The sequence below is a fragment of the Canis lupus genome, chromosome 4 (genome assembly GCF_003254725.2).
Source record: "Canis lupus dingo isolate Sandy chromosome 4, ASM325472v2, whole genome shotgun sequence".
In the NCBI taxonomy this organism is placed as follows: Eukaryota; Metazoa; Chordata; class Mammalia; order Carnivora; family Canidae; genus Canis; species Canis lupus.
In genome coordinates, this window is record NC_064246.1 from 68,151,021 (window position 1) to 68,174,788 (window position 23,768).

At 41.4% G+C, this 23,768-nt stretch overlaps 1 protein-coding gene across 1 annotated transcript in view; it reads left to right on the forward strand.

Annotated features, from left to right (window-relative positions):
- The first annotated feature begins 757 nt into the window (after nucleotides 1–757).
- Nucleotides 758–23,768, forward strand: part of OXCT1 (3-oxoacid CoA-transferase 1) — a 134,515-nt gene continuing 111,504 nt past the window's right edge. The window contains exons 1-4 of the mRNA XM_025436280.3: nucleotides 758–969; nucleotides 8,659–8,767; nucleotides 10,055–10,145; nucleotides 19,583–19,718. Of these exons, the coding sequence (XP_025292065.1) occupies nucleotides 892–969; nucleotides 8,659–8,767; nucleotides 10,055–10,145; nucleotides 19,583–19,718 (414 nt within the window). The 5' untranslated portion in view covers nucleotides 758–891. The remainder of the gene's footprint in view (nucleotides 970–8,658; nucleotides 8,768–10,054; nucleotides 10,146–19,582; nucleotides 19,719–23,768) is intronic.

The following is a 23,768-nucleotide window of genomic DNA, read 5'->3' on the forward strand; positions in this document are numbered from 1 at the left end:
TGTTTATAATGGAGCCATAAGCTTCCCATGAATGATCTCATGTGAAACTTAGGGCAGTTTTGAGAGTCAAGATTTTCAGATAAGGAGAGGATCCGGAAGGTTAGGAAAGCTCTTACAATTAATTTACCCAGGGACAATGAAAGGGATATACACACTTGCATGCTTACATCTGCGGAGTAATCTTTGGAATTTCTGGGACTCAGGTGCCAGAAAGATCTTGAGAAACAGAGATTTGGATGATGGGGAAGAAGTGAAAGAAGGTCGCAGAGGCCCAGTCCCAACCTCATCTCTCTTGTCCAGATGCGATCTTGACCAGGCCTCCCGGCCCCACCTAATGGCAGACGGCTTGTGGCAGGTTTTTAGGGCGAACTTACTTTTTAACACGACTCAGCGCCCGATGCGGAGAAACGGAAGAAACGGGCACGCTGTGCGGCTGGGGTGCGGGAAGCAGGGGACCACGAGGGGGCACCCCTTTGCAACCCACACGGGAGCCAGCACGGTCTTGGAAGAGTAAGAGGCTTGAGCGCGACCCTGCGCCGCCCGAGCGCCAGCCCCAGCGCCAGCCCCAGCGCCAGCCCCAGCGCACTCCCGCGCCCCTCGGAGCTCGCCTGCAGGCGCAGGTGCAGGGCCCGGGGCGCCCGCAGGGCTGCAGCGCTCCCCCCCCGCCCCCCTCCATCCGCCCCCCGCCATCCGCCCCCGCTGCGCCCGGCAGACGCTCCCCCCCCGCCCCGCCCCGCCCCGCCCGGCCCCTCCCAGCCTCGCGTCCCTCGCGACCTGCGCCTCCCGCCCGCGCCTCGAGCGCCCGCCCCCCTCCCTCCCGGGGCGTTGACGCGCCGGCGGCCGGGCCGCGCTCCCACCACTCACCCCCTCACGCGCGCTCCAGCCCGGAACATGGCGGCCCTCAAGCTCGTCTCCGCCGCGCCCCGGCTCCGCGCCTCCGCCCGCCTCTCCGGGGGCGTCCGGGCCAAGGTAAGGTGCCGGCGAAGGGGGCCCGCGCCCACGCTCCGCAGCCGCGGTCCCCGGGGCGCGCCGCCGTCGGCCTGGCCTCGCCGCTCCCGCTGCCTGCGCGCTGCTGCCGCTGCTGCACCCCCGCGCCCCCCGATACCCCCCGGCCCCGCGGCAGGGCCGGGCCGGGCCGGGCCGGGGCCACGAGCGCGCCGAGACGCCGCAAGGGCCCCGAGGGCGGCCGCGTCCTCCCGGCCCGCATCTCCGCCACGCGGGGCTCGGGCGGGCAGGGGGGACGGCGGCGGGGCACGGGGCGGCACCCCGCGCTGGGGACCTGGGGACCTGGGGCGGCGCGGCCTCGCCGTGGAGGGGGCGGATGCGGGGCGTCGGGGGCTGCCACGCGGTCCCCTCCGCGACCTCCCGCACTGGGCTGCGCTGCACCGCGGCGGCGGCAGGGGGAGCCCGGGCTGGAGCGCTCGCCCCGGCCCCCCGGCCCCCGGCTCCCCGGCTCCCCGGCTCCCCGGCCCCCCGGCCCGTGGGCTCGCGCGCGCCCTTGGGGCGCAGGCATCCCGGGGGAGCATTGCCATGTTCAAACTCGGAAGACCCTGTGCCGCCCCTACTGTCGGCGGCCCGCCGAGGGGTATCCAGCGGCTCTTTTCGCCGCGACTGCTGGTTGATGAGTGGGTGCCTTGTTTGGGGCTTTTTGCGGGGCTCTGTCGGGACGGGTACGCCCACGCTCAGGCTGGGTCCCGGGGTCGAGCCCTCCGAGGTCAGTCCTCGCCCCGACGTGCTGGGTCCTGGAGGGGACCCGTCCTAATCGCCAGAGCCTCTTCCTTGCCAGGGAAAAGAAGAAAAGTGTGCTGCTTAGTGGCGCATTAAATACTAGTTTGGAGCTTGAAAGCCTGCCTTGCACGAGGTGCGTCCTCAGAACTGCCGCGCGCCCCCTTTGCTCTGTCTCTCCCGCACCCAGTCTCTTATAACGATGAACACACAGGGGCCACCAAGTCCCTTAGGTAAATTCTAGGGGATGACTTAGAACTGGAACATTTTACTCGTAACTGCCTCTTAGGGAGCATTTTAGTAATTGCAGATAGCTTTGGATATGTAAATTATTAGAAGGGCACTTGACTGACCTTCAGTCACATTGCTGCGGTCGGTCGCTGAGACCTGCAAACCAGGGCATTGCCATACCCTTGGATCCTGGTCAAAAACATTCCATCTTTTGGAAGTTGGTTATTTGCCCAAGTGTAATTTTCTCACTTTTCTGTACTTTGGAATGGCATTAAACCACTCAGGAAGCCCAGCAACCCTCTTCTTAGGTGGCAGAGTTACAGATTAGAGGCTTCGTTGTGCCTCACTGAAAGTTGGTATCCGGGTTCAAACTTTCCCCTTTTCGGGTTTGATTATCACAGGTTCAGTGCCTGCTTTCAAGTGTTTCTTCATGCGTGGCACTTGGTGTCCCTGCTGGTAATTTAGTCCTAGAGTTCATCTCTAACTTGGCTTAAACTGGAACATTTGTGTGCTTGTTTAACTTTTTTCAAATTTATACATTGGCTTTAAAAAAAAAAAAAAGATTTTGTTTATTTGAGAAAGAGAGAGAGAGAGAGAGAACAAGCAGGAGGAGGGGCAGAAGGAGCCTACCAGCAGATTCCCCGCTGAGCTGGAGCCCAATGCAGGGCTCCATCCCCGGACCCTGAGATCATGACCTGAGCTGAAGTCAGACACTTAACTGAGCCAGCCACCCAGGCACCCTCACATTGACTTCCTAACAAGATGAAAGTTTCTGGTTGTTAGGGACGATATTATATGCCTTATTCTCCATCCCTCTCAACATTTCACACATACTTTCAGACATAGTATAGTCACTCAACACATGTTTAATACATGGATGAAAGAACCCTGTGAACAAACTGGGTAGTAACCTTGAGAATTTTTCTGCTAAAAATAATCAACAGCCCAAATGAGATGGTGTGTGTGTGTGTGTGAGAGAGAGAGAGTGAATGAATGAATGTGAGACAAGTCTCTCAAACTTTAATGAGCCTCAATTATCTGGAGGCTTTAGCAAACATGTTTCTGGGTCCATCTCCAGAGTTTCTGATTCAGGAGGTCCTGTGTAGAGCCTCATACTTTGCATAGATGAGTTCCCAGGTCTGAGGATTACATTTCAGAACCATTGGCATGGGCTTAGAGTTGAGTAGACTATCTGAAGTTATCTTTCTTCCTCCATTATTATTTCAGAGGCAGTATTTAATACTATTCTCCATTCACTGTGGAAAATTATTACTGGAAAAAGGTCCTGAAACTACCATCAACACTTTATCTACCTTCCTTCTTTGAACCTGTTTTTTCCTAGGTCTCTCTCCAATACCATTTTCCCCTGAGCTGCTGACCTGGTACAACTTAACAGGTCGACTCCACCTGAATGTCACTTAGTGCTTCAAGCTCTTTCTGACCCGGAGTGAACCATAACCCATATCCAGCCAGTGTGTAAGCTAGAAATCTTGGACCCCTTCTTTCCTTTCCTCTTTCTTCCACGTCTGGTCGATAATCAGTGTCATACATGCATCTTTTCCTGAAACTTCTTCGGGGTTGTCCTTGGCACTCTTTGCCAGCAACCATCTATTTCTTCCTTGTAGCTCCCCAGTGGGATATTAACATTTGTATTTAACTTTTTAATTGATTAATGACTGTTATCCTTGTTAGTTTGTAAGTTTCTTCAGTTCAGGAACTATGCCTGAAGTGGGTTTTTTGTTTTAACTCTGTATTCCAGTATTTAGCAGATTTGATGCAAAATGGACATTTTTAAACAAATGGATGAATGAAAGAATGATTTCCACTGTGACTTTCCTGTTTCAGGCTTTCATATAAGTTGTGACATCTCTGTTTCAAAAGTTTTGCTGTCCCTTCCTCATTGAAGGATGAAGTCAAAGTCTAGTGTTGTCCTTAAGGCCTTCTGCAGCCTGCCCCAGTCTCCCTTTCCAACCCGATCTTCACGAGCTTCTCTCCATGGGACCTGATCCTGCACATCCGAGCACACCGAGCCTTTTCACATCTCCGTATCTTTACTCATACTGCTTCTCTTTCTGGATTCCCCATCCTCATTAGTATTTTAACTCTTGGAAAATTCCTCAAGCTTTCTAACACACCAGGGAGAATGCATCATTCTTTCATCTGTGCTCCTTTAAAGTGCTGGGTATCACTTTCTTGTTGGAATAAAAAGAACATGTATGTTCCTTCGAAAACCAGCGACTACTTTAGAGAATTGGCCAAGTGACTAGTAACTGACTGTGAGTTCCTTGTGATTTGTTTATTCATATCATAAGTACATAACTGGTAGTGTTTAAGGTGAACAGTCTCTTGTTGACAGATTCTGGTCCAATAATGGACAGCTAAAGCATTTCAACACATGTCACCACCTCTGTTTGGCAATGATTGTGTATTCCCTTGCCAGGTGTGTAGGTATGTGTATCCACCTGTATATTACTGCCTTTTCTAACAGAGTCCTCTTCATTTCCCTCCATATGGCTTTTCCTCTCCACTTCTGTTTATCACATTTTGATGCTGGAGTGGGCAGTATCAATCTTTCTGTGTCCTGATTTATTTAACTGTAACGTGACAAGGTAAATATCACCGGGGTGTATATTTCCATATCATTAAGATAAGATTAATTTAAAAATAAAAAAGCAGTATGCTATATGGACTTTCCCTGAAAGACCTTCAACATGAAATGCATTTTTTCTAAAAAAAATTCTGGAGTATTGAATGACAAGAAAGAAATTTAGGCAAAAGAAAAAAATGATAGAAGTGATTAGAAAGAAGGAGATTCTGAATTTGGAAGTCATGAGATTTAGCCTCAGTAGTGGAATCAGACCTCAAATTCTAAATGTAAGAATTTGAACTAGAGGACAAAAGGTGAAGATGGAGAGAATTTTTAAAAAGAAAAATAGAAAAAAAATTTGTTATGTAAGAATTTTGATTATTTCTTATACCTCAGTACCTTGACTGTTCTTTAACAGTACAGTCATTATATGTCATTCCTCCAATGGTAATACCAGAAACTAGTGGCACCATAAAATGGAATTCTGCAGAAGGTGAGAGTGTGGAAATACAAAATGAAAAATATTACGTGGATGTAAAGGAAGACATTGGTGAAAAAAATCATCCCCAGGATACATAGATGGTGAAACTGCATAGTTCATTATTCTTCATTATTTTAGGTAACCTCTGCAGACTTGAAGGCTATTTATTTACTTGTGTGGCAGGTGGTGCTTGAGTCTTTTCACGTTATTGTTTTAGCATTTTAAAAGGTAGAGGTCAATTTTTAAGCAGTGTAGAGCTTCATTTGAATCAGGCATATACAAAAAAGAAGATATCTCCCCTACTCTGTCTTAGAGAGTATTGGCAGTGATGCTCCTTGACTCCCAGAGGCTGGGAGAATGGGAGAGAATGTGGGCAGAGAGGGAGCCTGTTCATAAAGCAAACCCAGAGGCTTTCTCTGCAATGCTGTCTGCGAGGCTTTCAAGCCTTGAAGAGCCACAGGAAACATCCTGGTGCAACTAGTTTCAGACATCCTTCCTCTTTGCCTCACTACCTGAATTCATACTGCTGGATTGCCCAGTGATCTTGGAATACTTAGAATGGCAAACCTGACTACAAACAAAATACACATATTAATCTTAAGGCTGGAACCCATTTTTCAAAACCCTCAACAAAGATGGCATGGATTAATTTCCCACCGCATAGGTCATGCTAAAAAAAATTCTTTGTAAAATCAGTAATACATGGCTATGTGTATAGGTAAGGTAAAAAGAGGAGGTTAAATATGAAAACTAAAGCCCAGTCAATGACAAGTTAATCTTACTGCCCTGGTAGGGAATAGAGATGGTTGCATCCCCCAAAGGAAGCTAGCATCCCCACGGTATCTGCTGTAGTACAAACACAGGGTTGAGCGACTCTGATATACCATTACTTAATCCTTACTACATCCTTAAGAAGCAACTGTCATCCTTTTGTAAGCTTCCCATCAGCACCCCCATGTTCAGATTTTGTAATTTTCTCAGTTTCATGCAATTGTGGCTGAATTTAAATTTGAAACAAGGGTATTTTGTCCCTAAGATTACTGGAATGTGGCCCATTATGTCACACTATTGATTTCTCAGCAAATAGATATCAAATGTCAATATAACCAATAGATAATGAAGGTCAACAAATGTTAACTGAATGTGTGAAAAATGAAAAAAAAATTGAAGTTGGGTATAAATTCTTCATTAACCTGAGCCATTCTCACATTCCCTGTAGACATTTCATTTTTATTTCTTTTAGCTTTTGATTATCTGGATAAATGTGAAATACTTGAGTCTTTTTAAAAATACTTCTGAAGTATTTTTTTAAAAGATTTTACTTATTTGAGAGAGAGAAAAAGAGCAAGTAGGGAGAAGAGCAAAGGGAGAGGGACAAGGAGACTCTGCGCCCAGTGCAGAGCCCATCATGAGGCTCTAGCTCATGACTCTGAAAATGTGACCTGAACTGAAATCAAGAGTCAGATGCTTAACCAATTGAGCCACCCCAGTGCCCCCTTCTGAGGTAATTTTTTAAGGTGTGGGACAAACATTTCAATAATTTCTGTTTGTAATGAGAAAACTAATTATCAGCCAAAACAAAGCAACAGAATTCCTAACAAGTTTTGTTTTTCCTTGTGAATCCAAAAAGCGTCCTGGATCCATAGGAGAAATGACTTTTCTTTTGACTTCTCTACAGGACTCATGTTTCTTAGTCAATAGGTAGTTCAGAGTGACTGCACCCCCCTGACTACTTAAGGGTAGATGAGTTCTTTTATTTTCTTCCTCCGGCTGACGCCCTGACTCTTAACCACTTTTTTTTGGTCTTTTTGTGTTGTTTTGTTTTTTGGTAAGAGATAAGGTTAGCATTTATTTATTTATTGCATGTTTTTGCATCTTTGATTTTTTTCCAATTTTATTGAGGTATAATGGACAGAACAACATTCTATCAGTTTGAGGTATACAGAGGAATGACTAGATTTGTCCTTCACTGTTTAGAAAAGGTAATGACAGTAGAGTTCTTCATGAAAAAATAGAGTACTCAAAGATTTGTTAATCTGTAAATAATCAAATAAAAGTAGAATAAGATTAAGGACTTTTAAAAAACATGGAGAGGAGCATTTTGTGGTAGAGGATGCTGTCATGAAGGCTAAAACCTGGGATCTGCTCCTGCTTTAACAGTGTTGGATACATTACAAGATCTTGCTCAGCTTCAGAAACCTGACCTGTGAAATGAATTGTTTAGATACAGTATGTGTTGTTGTTTTTTTTTTTTTTTCTATTTTTGAGAAGATAACCTTGACTTTTTATTTTACGATTCATCTTTTGGCCTCGTTATTGAGGTTTTCGAACTTTTAATTTCCAAGATTTAAAAAAATATATTTGTGCGTGTACATGTGTGTTTAAACAGAATCCGATAAACACCTTGGTACTGAGGATAGGACAGAGCAGTAAGCTCTCTGCAGCTCAAGCTTGTTCCTTGCTAGCTCTGCCTCTACTTATTTCCTGGTGGTGTGCCAGGATAGACCACTCTGTTTGCCAGACCCGAACTAAGGTTGAATTTAAGGGGACAAAAGTCATCCATGAAACCTCTGCCTTTGCATGTCTCATTTGACTTTCAGTATCGTCCTCTTGAAATAGGCTTATTAGACACTTTCTGTGAAAGAAATTTATAGAGGAAGAAAAGAATGCTAGAAACTCAATAATGCCTTTACCTTGATCCCATAGAATGTCAAAGACTGATAAGGCCCTGTGTGAGCTTACATTTACCGACTTGTTAAGGTGACAGCATCTGAGGAGTCAGGAGCCTTTCTCTTCGCTCCCTCTCTTTTTAGGTTGAATATATAATAAGAATGAAGGAGAGGTGATATTTATTATGGATGGTTACAACTCAGTCAACTCTAGTTTTCTCCTATCCATTTTTCAGATGAAATATAAAGAGGGAAACTGTTTAAAACTGATGATGAATGTTCACTAGATAACCTGTTTTGCACCAACTAGATCACTGTGGTATGACTAGCCATGCCTCCCTCACAAATAATCGTTTACTACTTTACTCAGCAAATACAAACCTAAAGCCCCATGGGGGAATGGGTCTTTTTGTGTACTGTTCATTATTTGTCCCCTTAGGAGGCATTTGCTGACCTAAGATTGGGTTAGGGGCCCAAGTATGTATTTGTATTTTGGTCACACTGTATTTGATGTTCTACAGAGCAGCAGTCATGTCTTAATATTTACTAGATGGCAGTAAACAGAAGCAGAATTGACACATAGTACGTTCTCAGTGAGTATTTGTTGACCAAATGCAAGGTTAGCTCACTATCAGAAACTGATGATTGATACCATCATTATTGTGAATTTGAGTCCCAGTTCATCAGCTATCCACTTTCAGTCTTTGGCCATATATGACACAGTTTTCATTTATACAATGGAAGAGAAGACATCCACCGTGATCACAATGGGATTCGGTGATAATCTATGGAGAGAGTATGTCCTTGTTACTCTAAAGATGAATTGCTTGCAGCCCCACTCTTTGTTTCAAAGAGCAGATAGTAAAGTTATCCTTGTATATGTAAAAAAGCAAATACGTTGGTATACATGCAAAATATAGTATCTCCAAATGATTTTCACTTACAATTTTTTAAAAATGTTTTAGGGATGTGTTTGCTACTTTTCAACCAGCACACGTCGCCATACCAAATTTTATACAGATCCAGTGGAAGCTGTAAAAGACATCCCTGATGGTGCAACAATACTGGTTGGTGGTGAGTAGTAGTACTGTTTTCCTTTTGGTAATGGTAACGTCCTTATGTTTTTAGCAAAGCGGGGAAATCAGAGTGGCAAAGCTGTGGAGATTAGAAATGCCAATTATTTTATTGCTGATTATTATTTTTATGAATAAAAATTTATTGCATATTATATAATTATTTTATCAGTGTCCTCATCTTGAAAATTTAGCAAGGTTTAGCACTTAATGTTTTACTTTTTCCTTTTGTGTTTCTTTTTCTATTATTTTGAAAAGCCAAAGCTTTAAATGATGATATCTCATTAATAGGTTTGAAAACACTCCTAGATCCTTGGGAATTCTACTTAACTTAAAACATTTGCACTGATCTCATTAGCTCTTACCCAGCCACTCCTTTTGTCATTCCTCATCCTAGGAGATAGAAGGCACATAAGCATCTATCTGTTGTTAAGCTTCTGGGTTCTGTTGTTGCACCCTGTTTGGAATGTCTTTTATTTTTTTATTTATTTTGTTTATTTTTTTAAAAAGATTTTGTTTATTTGAGAGAGAAAGGAGAGCATGAGCAGGGAAATGGGCAGAGGGAGAAGCAGACTTCTCTGCTGAGCAGGAAGCTTGATGTGGGGCTTGATCCTGGGACCCCAGGATCATGACTCGAGCTAAGGGCAGGTGCCCAACCAACTGAGTCACCTACTTGCTTCTGGAATGCCTTTTAGAACCACTGTCTCACACTCATTAAATTTGCTGCCTAATTCTTATAATTTTTTTTTGTTTGTTTATTTTATTTCTAGGCTTTGATCCCAGGAATCTAGGCTTATTTTTAGGACTGCTGTTCATTCATTCATCCATTCAACTGATCAGTCATAGAATGTTCCTTTTAAACTCAATACTATTTGACAAATTGTGGAAGCTATAAAGAAATAAAAGTCATTGTTCTAGGCTTCTGATTCTGCAAAATCTATTCAGGCACATGAAACAAACATGTTGAAAAAAGTTAAAAGGTTGAATTATAAAGTTGGGTAGTAGTAGATGTGTAGTTAAGTGCAAGATGTGCAGCATGTAGCCATATTAACTGGTTGAGCTTGGCTTTATTCTTATGATTTAAGGATTTGATGGTTATATCTGGTGCTATCTAATGGTGCAAAACATTTGGGTAGTTACTGAGTTGCTGAGATACAGCTATACATTTCGCTTAGTAGACCTAATAATGTGTTTTGTATTTTTTTTCTTTTTTATGGAAAAAGATAACCTACATTTCCCTAAAAGAATGTTACCATTTTCACAAATTGTTTGTCTTTTTCACTTACAGGTTTTGGGTTATGTGGAATTCCAGAGAATCTCATAGGAGCCTTACTGAAGACTGGAGTCAAAGAGCTGACTGCAGTCAGCAACAATGCAGGGTAAGTGTGCATATTTGTAACATGTGGCTTGAAAAAGATGACACTTCTTTATAATATTCATATAAAATTTATGAATGAAATGAAAATTGTCCTCATGAGCAATATGCACAAGCATCAAAAGACAGTTTTTAACAAGCTCAAAAGTTGGAGGTTACATTTCTTGAAATATTTTTGATACCACCCTTCATAATCATACATAAATCATATTTGCATAAATGTATATCTTAATCTGATATGCTTTTATTTTTCTAAATTTTAAATATATTGTTAAAATATATATACTTTCAATTTAAATCTTGCATTTTATAATTTAGAGACTTCTCTTTATATTACATTATTATAGATCGTTATGTATAGAGGATAATTTCAAATAGTTTGAAATCTGTTTCAAGTTTTTTAGTTATGCCATATTCTATAGGATATATAAGGATATCATTAATCATTAAAAATGTTGCTGGTTTTGGTGGAAGGAGGATATGCAACCAGCACAGTAGGATCTCCTATCAAAATGGTTAACATAGCCAAAACATTTTAATAATGACATATATATCAAGATATATTCTGTTATGAAGAAAAAAAGCTACTTCTCTATAAGATGATAAATTATCAGCTCTCTCTCAACAATGAAAGACTTTAAAGATCTTTAAAAAAAAAATTAAAAATTAGGGGCTCCTGGGAGGCTAAGTTGGCTAAGTGTCTGACTCTTGATCTCAGCTCAGGTCTTGATCTTAGGGTGGTGAGTTCAAGCCAGGCACTAGGCTCCATGTTGGGTGTGGAGTATAGTTGAAAAAAAAAAAAGTTAGCTATATATTGGCAGTTTAGCCAAGCATCATAAGTACAATTTAGAAAAATAATAATTATTTAGGACATGGACCTGATCCTAATTTTTTGCTCAATTTTCCTTTGTTAAGTTTATTTAAGCTGTTATTTGCATTTCTCACCTTTTCTCTGCATATCCACAGTATTCCCATTTTTCAGGATCTGCCTTGAGTTCCTTTCTGAGTTCCTTTGGATACTTCTGGCTTTTCTCTGTATACTGAATTGTGTTCATTCTCCAATATATATTATGGACTGATTGTTTTGCTTATAGTTTTCTTTTCCCCATTGTGCTGAGCCTCAGGCTCAGTACAGAGTAGTGGAGCTGGATGGGACTGTAGAGATCATCTGTTCCAGTTCCCTCATTTGTAAATAGAGAAGTAACTTGTTCATGGTCACTTGACATTTCTTAAACACATCCTGTGCCACTTGAGCTTACTTTGTATTTATTAAAAATACTTTTGACTATCAGTACTTTGTTTCCAGATAGCTCAGTGCTTACAAGGGATGGTGTAAATCAACATAAATTCTTGATATAGCGTAAATACTGATAACAGTCATCGTTGAACACAAAGAAGGCATTTTGCACATGCTCATTGGCAGTTTATTGTCTTAATTAGGTGGGTTTAAACCCTAGAGGTCTATAGCAATGAGGGCTTTGTTTTGGCTATTAGAGTCAGATAAATGAGGAAAACTTACACCATTGCTTTGTGGGAGAACCAAAGACAGTTGGAATTATTGAGTAAATAGAAATTAGAAGTAATACCTGCTTTCTTGGGGCACCTGGGTAGCTCAGTTGGTTAAGCATCTGACTCTTGATTTTGGTTCAGATCATGATTTTAGGGTCCTAGGATTGAGCACTGTGGGCTCTGTGCTTGGAGTGGAGTCTGCTTGTCCTTCTCTGCTCCTCCTCCTTAATACTTTTCATTTAGAAAAAGGCCTTTTATGGAAGGATCTGCCTGTGTTGGAAGATTTTCCAAAGCTAGGGACTTCTGATTGTCTGTTTTTGTTTTCTTTCCTTTTTGATTATCAACCTTTTGGCCATGAGGTATCACTCACCTTGCTGTGGAGTATTAACTATTATCTTGATGAGAAAAACCTTCTCCCCTAGGATCACTCAGATAAATCAGTACTTGATATGGATTGATTAGGAAGGTGGGAAAAATTGAAAACCTGCTTTTCATTGATTTTTTTAAAAGACTTTACATAAATTACAAACCTGTATGAACCAAAAATTTTTCAGTAAACTATATATGTCAACGAATTAAATTAGAGAAGGGAGGAATACATGTATTAATCACGCTCATTTCCTCATGACAAAATTATTTTTTTTAAGGATTTTTTTATTCATTCATGAAAGACAGAGAGAGGCAGAGACATAGACAGAGAAGCAGGCTCCTTTTAGGGAGCCTGATGTGGGACTTGATCCCAGGACCCTGGGATCACGACCTGAGCCAAAGGCAGACATGTAAACACTAAGCCACCCAGGTACACCATGGCAAGATTATTTTAGATTATAGTTCTTCAAAGTGGGAATTGAGACAGCTCCAAGGACAGCCCAGCTTCCATGTGGAAGCCTAGTTAAGTACAATGTGATGATGTGTGTGTGTGTCTGTGCTGGTGGTTGCAGTACTATTACTTTTATGTGGTATTACGTAAATCAGCTATGGGAATTTTATGAGAACCCAATGAGCAGTTTTCTCCTACACCAGTGGTTTTGAACCACTAGATAAAGGCAGGTGGCTTCTTTGCAGTGCCGTCTCTATTATTTGTTGAGGCAGGTGCAGCTCTGAATGGAGAACTGTAGGCCAACTTGTCTGATATAAGCATTTCCCCAAGATTAGATTATTTTGTCTAATAGTGGAGGACTAACCACTTCCTGGGATGTATACTTGAACTTCTCTGCTCAGCTCATGGAAGGGAGTATTCACTTGTTCCATATAACTGTGTCATAAATTAATGCTCTATCCAAATATACCATTTTTCTTTTGATAGTCTTGTTATTATCAGAGTAAATATAAACTGTAACTGAGATTTAAGTATGTCTAAAATGAGAAGAAACAAGAAAAATACAATTTGGTAAATAGTTGCAAATTCATTTGTATTAGAATTTTGTTTTGACAAGAATTTCCAGTTAATGAGATTTTAGATTCAGAAAAAGAAAAATATTTGTGGAACATTTATGTCTCCCATGAAATATTGTTTTGCTTTACATGAATATATCTCTTTATTAATTCTTGGCTTTAGACTTCTTTTAACCACTAAAATGTTTGAAATCTGCATTTGTTGTACTATACGAGAATGGTCAAATCTCTCTTTAGGTGTACTAGGAAAATGTTGGCTCCTAAATAAAGGCAAGCAAGGTAATCTCTTTGAAAGTCCATCAAAATTATCTTTGATATCAAAGAACTGCAAGATGTTTTAATATACACGTCTGTTAGAAAGGGCATGTTTCTCATTTGCAAAAGATGACATGTGTCTGTCTTCTTTCTTTATATTGTAAGGGCTTTGCCTTTTTTATTTTTGTATCATCAGTGTCTGATCCACAGTAAAGAAGGGATGCATGTTTGCTGAATATGTGAATTGAGAAGTATGTGGCAAGAAAGACACTCTTATTATAAGCTACCCAACAGCATGTTTTGAGGCATAAATACTAACTCTGTACCTGGTCAGGGAGTAGCTTGGGCTGAGCATCTTAAGCACTGCTTGGTTGCCATACCAGGTTGCTAGTCCAAAAAAGAGAGCAAAGCCAAATATAGCTAGTTTCCAGAGCCAAGATCAACAAATAAAGAGAGGTCATCTCTAAACAGAGCCAAGTTCAAATGTGTTGAAAAGCCAAACAGATCCATGAGAGAGCAGTTAGAAAAATCTCTGAAGTCAGTGAATTGGGCAGGTACATTCTGGTGTATCATATGGACCTATATACATGGAGGGAGTTTAAAGTATTTGAAACTACAGAAAGCAACTGGACTGTATCCACTCTCATGGATTATTTTATTGTAATGACTTTATTTAGATAGGGCTCCGGAGCATATCAATGGTACTCTCATATTGGGTAACTGAAGAGAGTTTACCAAAGGGACTCTCTTTAAAGGAAAGGTCAGGTTGAGGGAAAACAACATGAGTATTGAAGTACCCTGAGTTAGTAACAGGAGAGCGGTTACCACCAGCCTTAGGCCTGAAGAGTGAGGGGAGGAAGCTGCCAACACCTGCAGGTAAGCTTTACAGAGAGGGCTGTCCAGTGTGCTTCAGCTTGCCAAGGAGGGAGTCGGGGGAATCGAAATCCTGACATCCTTCTCACACCTGAATCCCTTGCCATAGGGCAAGGTATTCAGTCTACACATCAGCCGTTCTAGCATAGGGCAAGCTGGAGATTGGCAAAATAGAAAATATCCAGCATAAGGATGCGGTGATTTTTATTTTTTGTTACAGATGAGCCAGTGAGGAGGGGGAAAGTGAAATCAAGTAATAAATTCATTCAACAAATGTTCCATAAGTGTTTGTGTAGTACCTCTATATGTTGTGTAGACTTTTAGGTGGTTGGGAGTACAGAGGGGAACAAAACCAAGTTCCCTGCCTCATGGACCTTATATGCTAGTGTAAGGAGAGGCAGACAATAAATAGCAAACATAACAAATAAGTAAAATTTCCAGTATGTTATAGTCTATGGAAAAAAAAGAAAAAAACAAGGGGACTGGAAGGATGAAAGTGGAGGGGCAGGTTTCAGTATAAAATCTGGCAATAAGGGAAGGACTCATTGAGGGGACAGTTGACCAGAGATTTGAAAGAAGTGAGGGGTGAGTCTCTTCTGGGGAAGAGTTTCAGAGACAGAGAAAGGCCAGTGCAAAGGCCCTGGGCAGTATGCCTGGTGTGTTTGCCGGGGTAGCGAGGAGCTCAGCAGAACAGCGAGCAGAAGGGAAGTGGGAGGAATGAGGTCTGAGATGTCAGGAGCATCCCATCTCTGGAGCCCTGCAGGGCTGCTCTAGAGACCTCTGCTTTTACATGAGTAGATGAATGCCATTGCAGTGTTTGAGCAGAGCAGAGATGTGACTGGACATATTTTGTTTTGTACTTAATCGTTTTGGCCACCATTTTGTGAGTGGATCTTAGGGGGCAGGAGTAGAAGCAGAGGAGTTGGCTATATTTAGGCAGGAGATGGTGTAGGTCACACAGGAGGAAGTGAGAAATACTCCCATTCTGAATGGATTCTGAAGATACAGTCAGGATTTTCCGATCTAGTTGGTAGTGTGAGAGAAGGGACAGATCACTCCATTACTTTTTTACTAAAGATCTGCAAGGATGGGAAGGATGGGGCAGGCTGCAGGAGCCGCTGAATTTAGGAGAATGGAATTGTTCACCTGAAGAACTGAAGGCCCGGCAAGGTATTAATTAGAGGTAGGTAAAAAACAGTGAGAAGGCATAGTTTATGAAGTGTGGGGAACTACTTTTCCAACAGAGACAGGTAATCTGTAGTGATGTGGAGCCCTCTAGTGGACAAGCATATTATTAATCTTCCAAGAATTCTCTGCATATTTCACAAGTACACCCTGGAAAATACCTGTTTGGGCTTTAGTTTTCTTCTGAAACAAGCAAGAATCAATCATGTAGGCATTCCTTTTATATTCATGGTGAGTCAGAAACATTATTAGATTCAGAATTGGAAGGTTAGAACTATAAACAAGTTTAGCAAATGGTTGACGGTTACCTGGACTACGTTGAGGTATTCAGTGTGTTTGGACCTCCTGGTCTAGGTTAGAGGCTTGGAAATGATACATCCTGGGAGGTAGGAGTCTGTTGAGTGGGGATGGGCACTTGTGGGCACGAGGAGTGTGAGGATGGACAGTGAAGCGAAGGTGGGAGAAAAGGAGGTTGTTAGGAGAAATGTCCATGGTTTGTCACACAGGGTACCGTACCGTCCCTCTCCAGGTCAAACATGGTGTGTCACTAGGAATTATAGACTAATATCCCACTAGTCCGTTCTCCCACTGTGTTCCACTGCCAAAGCCAGAATTCTGGAGTGGGTCAGCCTCTACATCAGGATGGGCAACAAACCTATGACTTTTTTCTCCCCAAATAGTACTTGAATTGTCCCATTTCTCTATTCCTATTGGGGCTACCTTAGTTCACACCCTCATCTTTGCCTGTTTGGATAATTTCCAGCCTCTTAACTGATCTCCCGGCCTTTTGTCACTGAATCTCTCCCAATTAATTATACACTCTCTTACTTTCTACTTAAAATTATCCACAGGGTCTCCCATATCCTTCAGGATGTAATAGTCCTTTCTTGGTGTGGCTCACGCAACAGGTCGCACGCTGGCCTGCCTTCTACCTCTTTTGCTCACTTCTGCTTCCAGTCCACACTACAGTCACACTTAATACGGAGCCCATCAGACCACTGTGCACCTTTGTGAAGCTGCTCATCTGCGTTTCTGGCTCGCTGCTTCCACACTCTACACTGCTCTCAAAAGAATTTTCTTCAGCTCTGTTCAAGTGTCGTTTTCCATGAGCCTTTTTCCGGACCTCTTTCTCCTCTCAGTTGGGCGACCTTCAGTGTTCTCATTACACCTGATGCAGACCTCTCTTGGCATGTCTCTCCTTCTGTTGTAATTATAGGTTTACATGTTACATGTTACTTGGGTCATGATTCTGGAGTCCCGGGATGGAGTCCCGCATGGGGCTTTCTGCATGGAGCCTGCTTCTCCCTCTGCCTGTGTCTCTGCATCTCTCTCTGTGTCTCTCATGAATAAATAAAATCTTTTAAAAAAATGCTTTGCCATAGTATATAATAAAGAGTAACACAAAAATATGATCCTGTCACAGATATAAAGTTTGAAGGATTTTTACAGGCTGCCGACCTATGTAACCAGCCCCAAGTTCTTTAAATGGAACATGACTGGTACCCTAGAAGGTCTCCCTCACACTCCTGCGAGTCACTGTTTTCCTTTCCCACCACTGAACTTAACTATTATCCTCATTTCTGATCTTATCCATTAGTTTTGTGTGACTTTGAACTTCATGCAAAAGGAATAATTCACTAAATACTCTTTTGTGGTTCTTTGGCTCAACATTTTGCATGTGGGAGTCCTCCATCCTTGCCAGGGGTTGTAGCTGATTCCTTGTCACTGCTGTGGAGTATTCCATTGTGTGCTCCCACCATAGTTTGTTCTGTGGTAGAGTAGTCCTGCCTATGTCTCTGCATCTCTCACAGATAAATAAATACAATCTTAAAAAAAATGTGGTTGGGATCATTTGACATTCCCCTCTTCTGTATGAGAGTGCTGGGTATTCTTGCCAATGCTTGGTAGTTCCTTCTTTTTTTTTTTTTTAAAGATTTTATTTATTTATTCATGAGAGACACAGAAAGAGACAGAGACACAGGCAGATGGAGAAGCAGGCTCCATGCAGGGAGCCCGATGTGAGACTCGATCCCGGGACTCCAGGATCACACCCTGAGCCAAAGGCAGATGTGCTTAACTGCTCAGCCACCCAGGCATCCCAGTTCCTTCTTATTTTATTTTATTTTATTTTATTTTATTTTATTTATTTTATTTATTTTATTTTATTTTATTTTATTTATTTTATTCTATTTTATTTTATTTTTGTTTTTTATTTTTTATTTTATTTTATTTGTTCATGATAGACATAGAGAGAGAGAGGCAGAGACACAGGCAGAGGGAGAAGCAAGCTCCATGCAGGGAGCCCCACGTGGGACTCGATCCCAGGACTCCAGGATCACGCCCTGGGCCAAAGGCAGGTGCTAAACCGCTGAGCCACCCAGGGATCCCCTCCTTTTTTTAATATATATATTTATTCTTTCATGTTTACAGTAGTGTCTCTGTGGTTTTCACCCTATTTTTTTTAACTAGTTTTATAGCTTAAGTGTACTTCATTACCTGAGAACTGCTTTCTTTAAGTGGCTAGAGTAGTTTTGAAACTCTTGAAGAGCATGATAAAGTGGAAAGGTATTCAGTCAATTATTAATCTGTCACATTGACTTTGCTTGAAATTCTAGGTTTGGGGACGTCTGGGTGGCTTAGTGGTTGAGTGTCTGCCTTTGGCTCAGGATGTGATCCCAGGGTTCTGGGATCAAGTCCCACATAGGGTTCCCCACAGGGAGAGTACTTTTCCCTCTGCCTGTGTCTCTGCCTCTCTCTCTGTCTCTGTCTCTCATGAATAAATAAATAAAATCTTTTTTAAACAAAAGAAATTCTAGATTTATTTTGCTTTGGAAAAGAATAGAAATAAAACAGGCACAGACTTAGAAACCTTCACTTAATGAAAAAAGCCAACAGTACATGCACCATTTCTAAGAATAAATTGAACTCCGATGTGTCAATGTAGGCTTATCCTGGGTAACAAAATGTACCACTCTGGTGAGTGATGTTGAGAATAGGGTAGGCTGTGCATGTGTGGGAACAAGGGTATATGGGGAATCTCTGTACCTTCCTCTCAGTGTTGTCATAAGCCTAATGTTGCTCTAAAAAAATGTAGTCTTAAATGAAAAAATCTTAAAAAGAATGAATTGAACTCCAACTTAGGTAGAGGTACTAAACTGTATTACATGTAACTTAGCAGATAACAGCATTATTCTTGCTGCCTGTAAACTTTTCACTGATTTGTGATTAATTTCCTGATTTTTTATTATTTTATTTTTTATTTTTTTTAATTTATGATAGTCACACAGAGAGAGAGAGAGAGGCAGAGACATAGGCAGAGGGAGAAGCAGGCTCCATGCACTGGGAGCCCGACGCGGGATTCTATCCCGGGTCTCCTGGATCGCGCCCTGAGCCAAAGGCAGGCGCCAAACCGCTGCGCCACCCAGGGATCCCAATTTCCTGATTTTTTAAATTAAAAATGTTTAAGCATTTTTAAATCTTCAGCTAAATATCTATGATAAAGGGAAAATGTTCATAGTTATTTATGATTTGGATTTGTATTTCCAATGTATGCTGTTCTTTTCTAATTTAATTTACTTATTTATTTCAAAGAGTGTGCTTGGGCTCTCATGAGAGGGGTAGAAGCAGAGGGAAAGAGAATCTCAGGGAGACTCCTCCCTGAGCACAGAGTCGGATACGGGGCTCAATCTCACAGACACTGAGATCATGACCTGAGCTGAAATCAAGAGTCAGATACTTAACCAATTGAGCCACCCAGGTCCTCCCTGTTCTCTTTTTTAAATATGAGAATGCCTTGTTCACTTTTTAGGACAGAATGAATTCCTCTGTTTGGAGCCAGTGGAGGTTATTAGAGTGGCATTGCCTTTGCATTTACATTTTTTTTCATAGCAGAGGGCAAGATCCAGTTTGCTTGTCTTCTACACTAGTATTACTTGGGAGCAGTGGAAAGAGTGAAAGGTGCAGGCCAACTTTTAGGATTGGAGTGGATTTGAATACCAGCTACGTCACTTACTACCCAGGATATCTGTGGGCAGAAATCACTGAAAGGCTTTTGAGCTTAGTTTCCTCAGCTGTAAATTAATAGTCACCTTGCAAGGTGGGAAAGAATATGGAAAGAATATGCCCAGCAGAGGGGATTCCTAATATTTTATGTTTTTGGAAGTCAGGGATATTAGTGTTCTATCCAATGCTCCTTTGACTGCAGTTGCTTGCATTTTCTTCTAGGGTTGACAACTTTGGCTTGGGCCTTTTACTTCGATCCAAGCAGATAAAACGCATGGTCTCTTCGTATGTGGGAGAAAATGCAGAATTTGAACGGCAGTACTTAAGTGGTGAATTAGAAGTAGAGCTGACACCTCAGGTAAGAAAATTTCTCTGCTCCTCTTTTACAGTAGTAACTTACCTTAAAATTTACCCTTTTCCTCTCTAGGGATTTTCTTTTGCAAGAGAGGTAAGGCAGAGAGGATGCGATTTTGCCAAAGAAATTTGTGTGTAGGTCACACCTGTTGATTACTAGAGGACTAATATTTTCTGTTGCCGTGCACCAAAAAAAGGGAGGAATTTCTAGTAAAAATGCCTGAGCTACAGGATAAATTTTTAAGTTTGGCACTAGGATGTCTTGTGCTGGCAGTGTGCAGTAGGACTTGCTAAAATGCTTGAGTATTGTCCTAAGAGTCGGTTCCTATGAATCATAGAGTTAGAAAACCATGAGGAATATGCTCCTGCTGAGACATCAGGAAGGTGAAGTCCATGGAGAGTAAAAGTGACTACGTCACAGAATAAGTGCCGGAGTCAGAGCTCAGGTCTCCAGGGATTTGATGTCCTTACCAAGCAAGCAGTTATTGCAGTTAACTCTAGCCAGTTTCCACTCATTTCATATTCTACATCTTAACTGGTTCAAGAGTTTGTCATAGAGAAAACTTTCTGAAGCCATTTGGGTAAAACAAGGGCCTACAGGTTATATGCATTGGTCTTCTAACTTGACATCATCTGTCTTCATCTCTGAAATTGAACCTACCCCTTTCTTTTTGTCAACAGAATTATTACCACTAACTTCACTAGATTGGTGATAACGTGATAGAGCAGAATTTTAAAAATTAGTAATTAACTCCCAGGAAATGCTTGTCTAGAGAGAGCATGCAGGGGAGAACTTTTCTACTGAGGCTTCACAGCATAACTCAGGTCATACCTAATCCCTCTGCAGTGTTGGCACCTGTGCTTGTCATAGCTTTGCACTGTGCCTGTTATTTATCCAGTTTTCATTGAAAGTTTTTTAAAAATAACAAAAGGTATCCTGTCTTAGTCTACTTGTGCTGCTATGACAAAATTCCACAAACTGGGTGGCTCAAACAAGAGGGAGTGGTTTCTCATTGTTCTGGAAACTGGGAAGTACAACATCAAGGTACAGGCTGACATGATTCTTGGGAGAGGGGAGGAGGGGGAGGGAGAGAGAAAGAGGATGCCCTTGTGCGAGTACTCTGGGGCCTCTTATTATAAGACCCTAACCTTTTGGGTCAGGGCCCTACCCTTATGACCTCATTTAACCTTAATGATCTCCATAAAGGCCCTGTCTCAAAATACAGTCCCGTTGGGGGTTAGGCCTTCAACATATGAATTTGGGATGGGAGGGGGCACAATTTAGTCCATAGCATATATTTTTCCTCTCCACATTGTAGGTTCAGGTGCGATCCTTTGGGTTCTGGAGTCTTTGAAAATTAATCTTTGAATTACTTCTATTATCTATTATCTTTTGCATTATCCCTTATTTTTTCAGAGGGCATAAAAATGGAAGTTCCTTTTTTATTTTTATTTTTTTAAAGATTTTTATTTATTTATTTATTTATTTATTTATTTATTTATTTATTTGGGGGGAGCAATGGACATACATTTTTTATTGTGTTGGTGGTTACACAGGTAATATATTTACCAAAATTCATCAAACCATGTGACCAAAGTGGGTGCATTTTATTGCATATAAATCACATCTCTTTTTTTTTTTTTTAAGATTTTATTTGTTTATTCATGAGAGACTCAGAGAGAGAGGCAGAGACACAGGCAGCGGGAAAAGCAGGCTCTATGCAGGGAGCCTGACAGGATTCAATCCCAGGTCTCCAGGATCAAGCCCTGGGCTGAAGGCGGCACTAAACCGTTGAGCCACCCAGGTTGCCCTACAAAACCGACTTCTTCAGGAGAATTTCCTTTATAATATCAAGTCTGTAAATTTCATTCAAGCACAGTGACTACTCAGTAGAACAGGGGAGACCACATTAATCTACAAAATATTCATTATTTGCACTAACCACATCAACATAAGCAGGAGAATCAATAGGGCTGCAGGTCTCAAGAAGATTCTTAAATTTTACCTACAACCCAAAACTACTTCCTTATAATTTCGCATTATAATCTGTGTTCCAGAACTCTCCAAACTTGTCCCCAGACCTTCCTTTAAGGCGGAACAAGTTGGATCACACCTAGCTTCAACTCCAGTTACTCTCTGACTTGTTTTCTTATGGGTTTTCTGTATCATTAACTTAAAGAATAACTGATGCCACTGAGGGGGAACTTATACAGTTTATTGTAGTTGGACCATCGGCTCCATTAACTTGAACTCCAACAATAAACGCTCTGCAATCTCTCTCATCTTTACTAGTTTTCGTCCAACATTTCAATTTTAGTTACTAATTACATTTTAACTAAATAATACTTTTCCTCCTTTTATTTTATTTTTTTTCTGTTTTTAATTTTTTTTAATTTATTTTTTATTGGTGTTCAATTTACTAACATACAGAATAACCCCCAGTGCCGTCACCCATTCACTCCCACCCCCCGCCCTCCTCCCCTTCTACCACCCCTAGTTCGTTTCCCAGAGTTAGCAGTCTTTACGTTCTGTCTCCCTTTCTGATATTTCCCACACATTTCTTCTCCCTTCCCTTATATTCCCTTTCACTATTATTTATATTCCCCAAATGAATGAGAACATATAATGTTTGTCCTTCACCGACTGACTTACTTCACTCAGCATAATACCCTCCAGTTACATCCACGTTGAAGCAAATGGTGGGTATTTGTCATTTCTAATAGCTGAGTAATATTCCATTGTATACATAAACCACATCTTCTTTATCCATTCATCTTTCGTTGGACACCGAGGCTCCTTCCACAGTTTGGCTATTGTGGCCATTGCTGCTATAAACATCGGGGTGCAGGTGTCCCTGCGTTTCATTGCATCTGTATCTTTGGGGTAAATCCCCAACAGTGCAATTGCTGGGTCATAGGGCAGGTCTATTTTTAACTGTTTGAGGAACCTCCACACAGTTTTCCAGAGTGGCTGCACCAGTTCACATTCCCACCAACAGTGTAAGAGGGTTCCCTTTTCTCCGCATCCTCTCCAACATTTGTGGTTTCCTGCCTTGTTAATTTTCCCCATTCTCACTGGTGTGAGGTGGTATCTCATTGTGGTTTTGATTTGTATTTCCCTGATGGCAAGTGATGCAGAGCATTTTCTCATGTGCATGTTGGCCATGTCTATGTCTTCCTCTGTGAGATTTCTCTTCATGTCTTTTGCCCATTTCATGATTGGATTGTTTGTTTCTTTGGTGTTGAGTTTAATAAGTTCTTTATAGATCTTGGAAACTAGCCCTTTATCTGATATGTCATTTGCAAATATCTTCTCCCATTCTGTAGGTTGTCTTTTAGTTTTGTTGACTGTATCCTTTGCTGTGCAAAAGATTCTTATCTTGATGAAGTCCCAATAGTTCATTTTTGCTTTTGTTTCTTTTGCCTTCGTGGATGTATCTTGCAAGAAGTTACTATGGCCGAGTTCAAAAAGGGTGTTGCCTGTGTTCTTCTCTAGGATTTTGATGGAATCTTGTCTCACATTTAGATCTTTCATCCATTTTGAGTTTATCTTTGTGTATGGTGAAAGAGTGGTCTAGTTTCATTCTTCTGCATGTGGATGTCCAATTTTCCCAGCACCATTTATTGAAGAGACTGTCTTTCTTCCAATGGATAGTCTTTCCTCCTTTATCGAATATTAGTTGCCCATAAAGTTCAGGGTCCACTTCTGGATTCTCTATTCTGTTCCACTGATCTATATGTCTGTTTTTGTGCCAGTACCACACTGTCTTGATGACCACAGCTTTGTAGTACAACCTGAAATCTGGCATTGTGATGCCCCCAGCTATGGTTTTCTTTTTTAAAATTCCCCTGGCTATTCGGGGTCTTTTCTGATTCCACACAAATCTTAAAATAATTTGTTCTAACTCTCTGAAGAAAGTCCATGGTATTTTGATAGGGATTGCATTAAACGTGTATATTGCCCTGGGTAACATTGACATTTTCACAATATTAATTCTGCCAATCCATGAGCATGGAATATTTTTCCATCTCTTTGTGTCTTCCTCAATTTCTT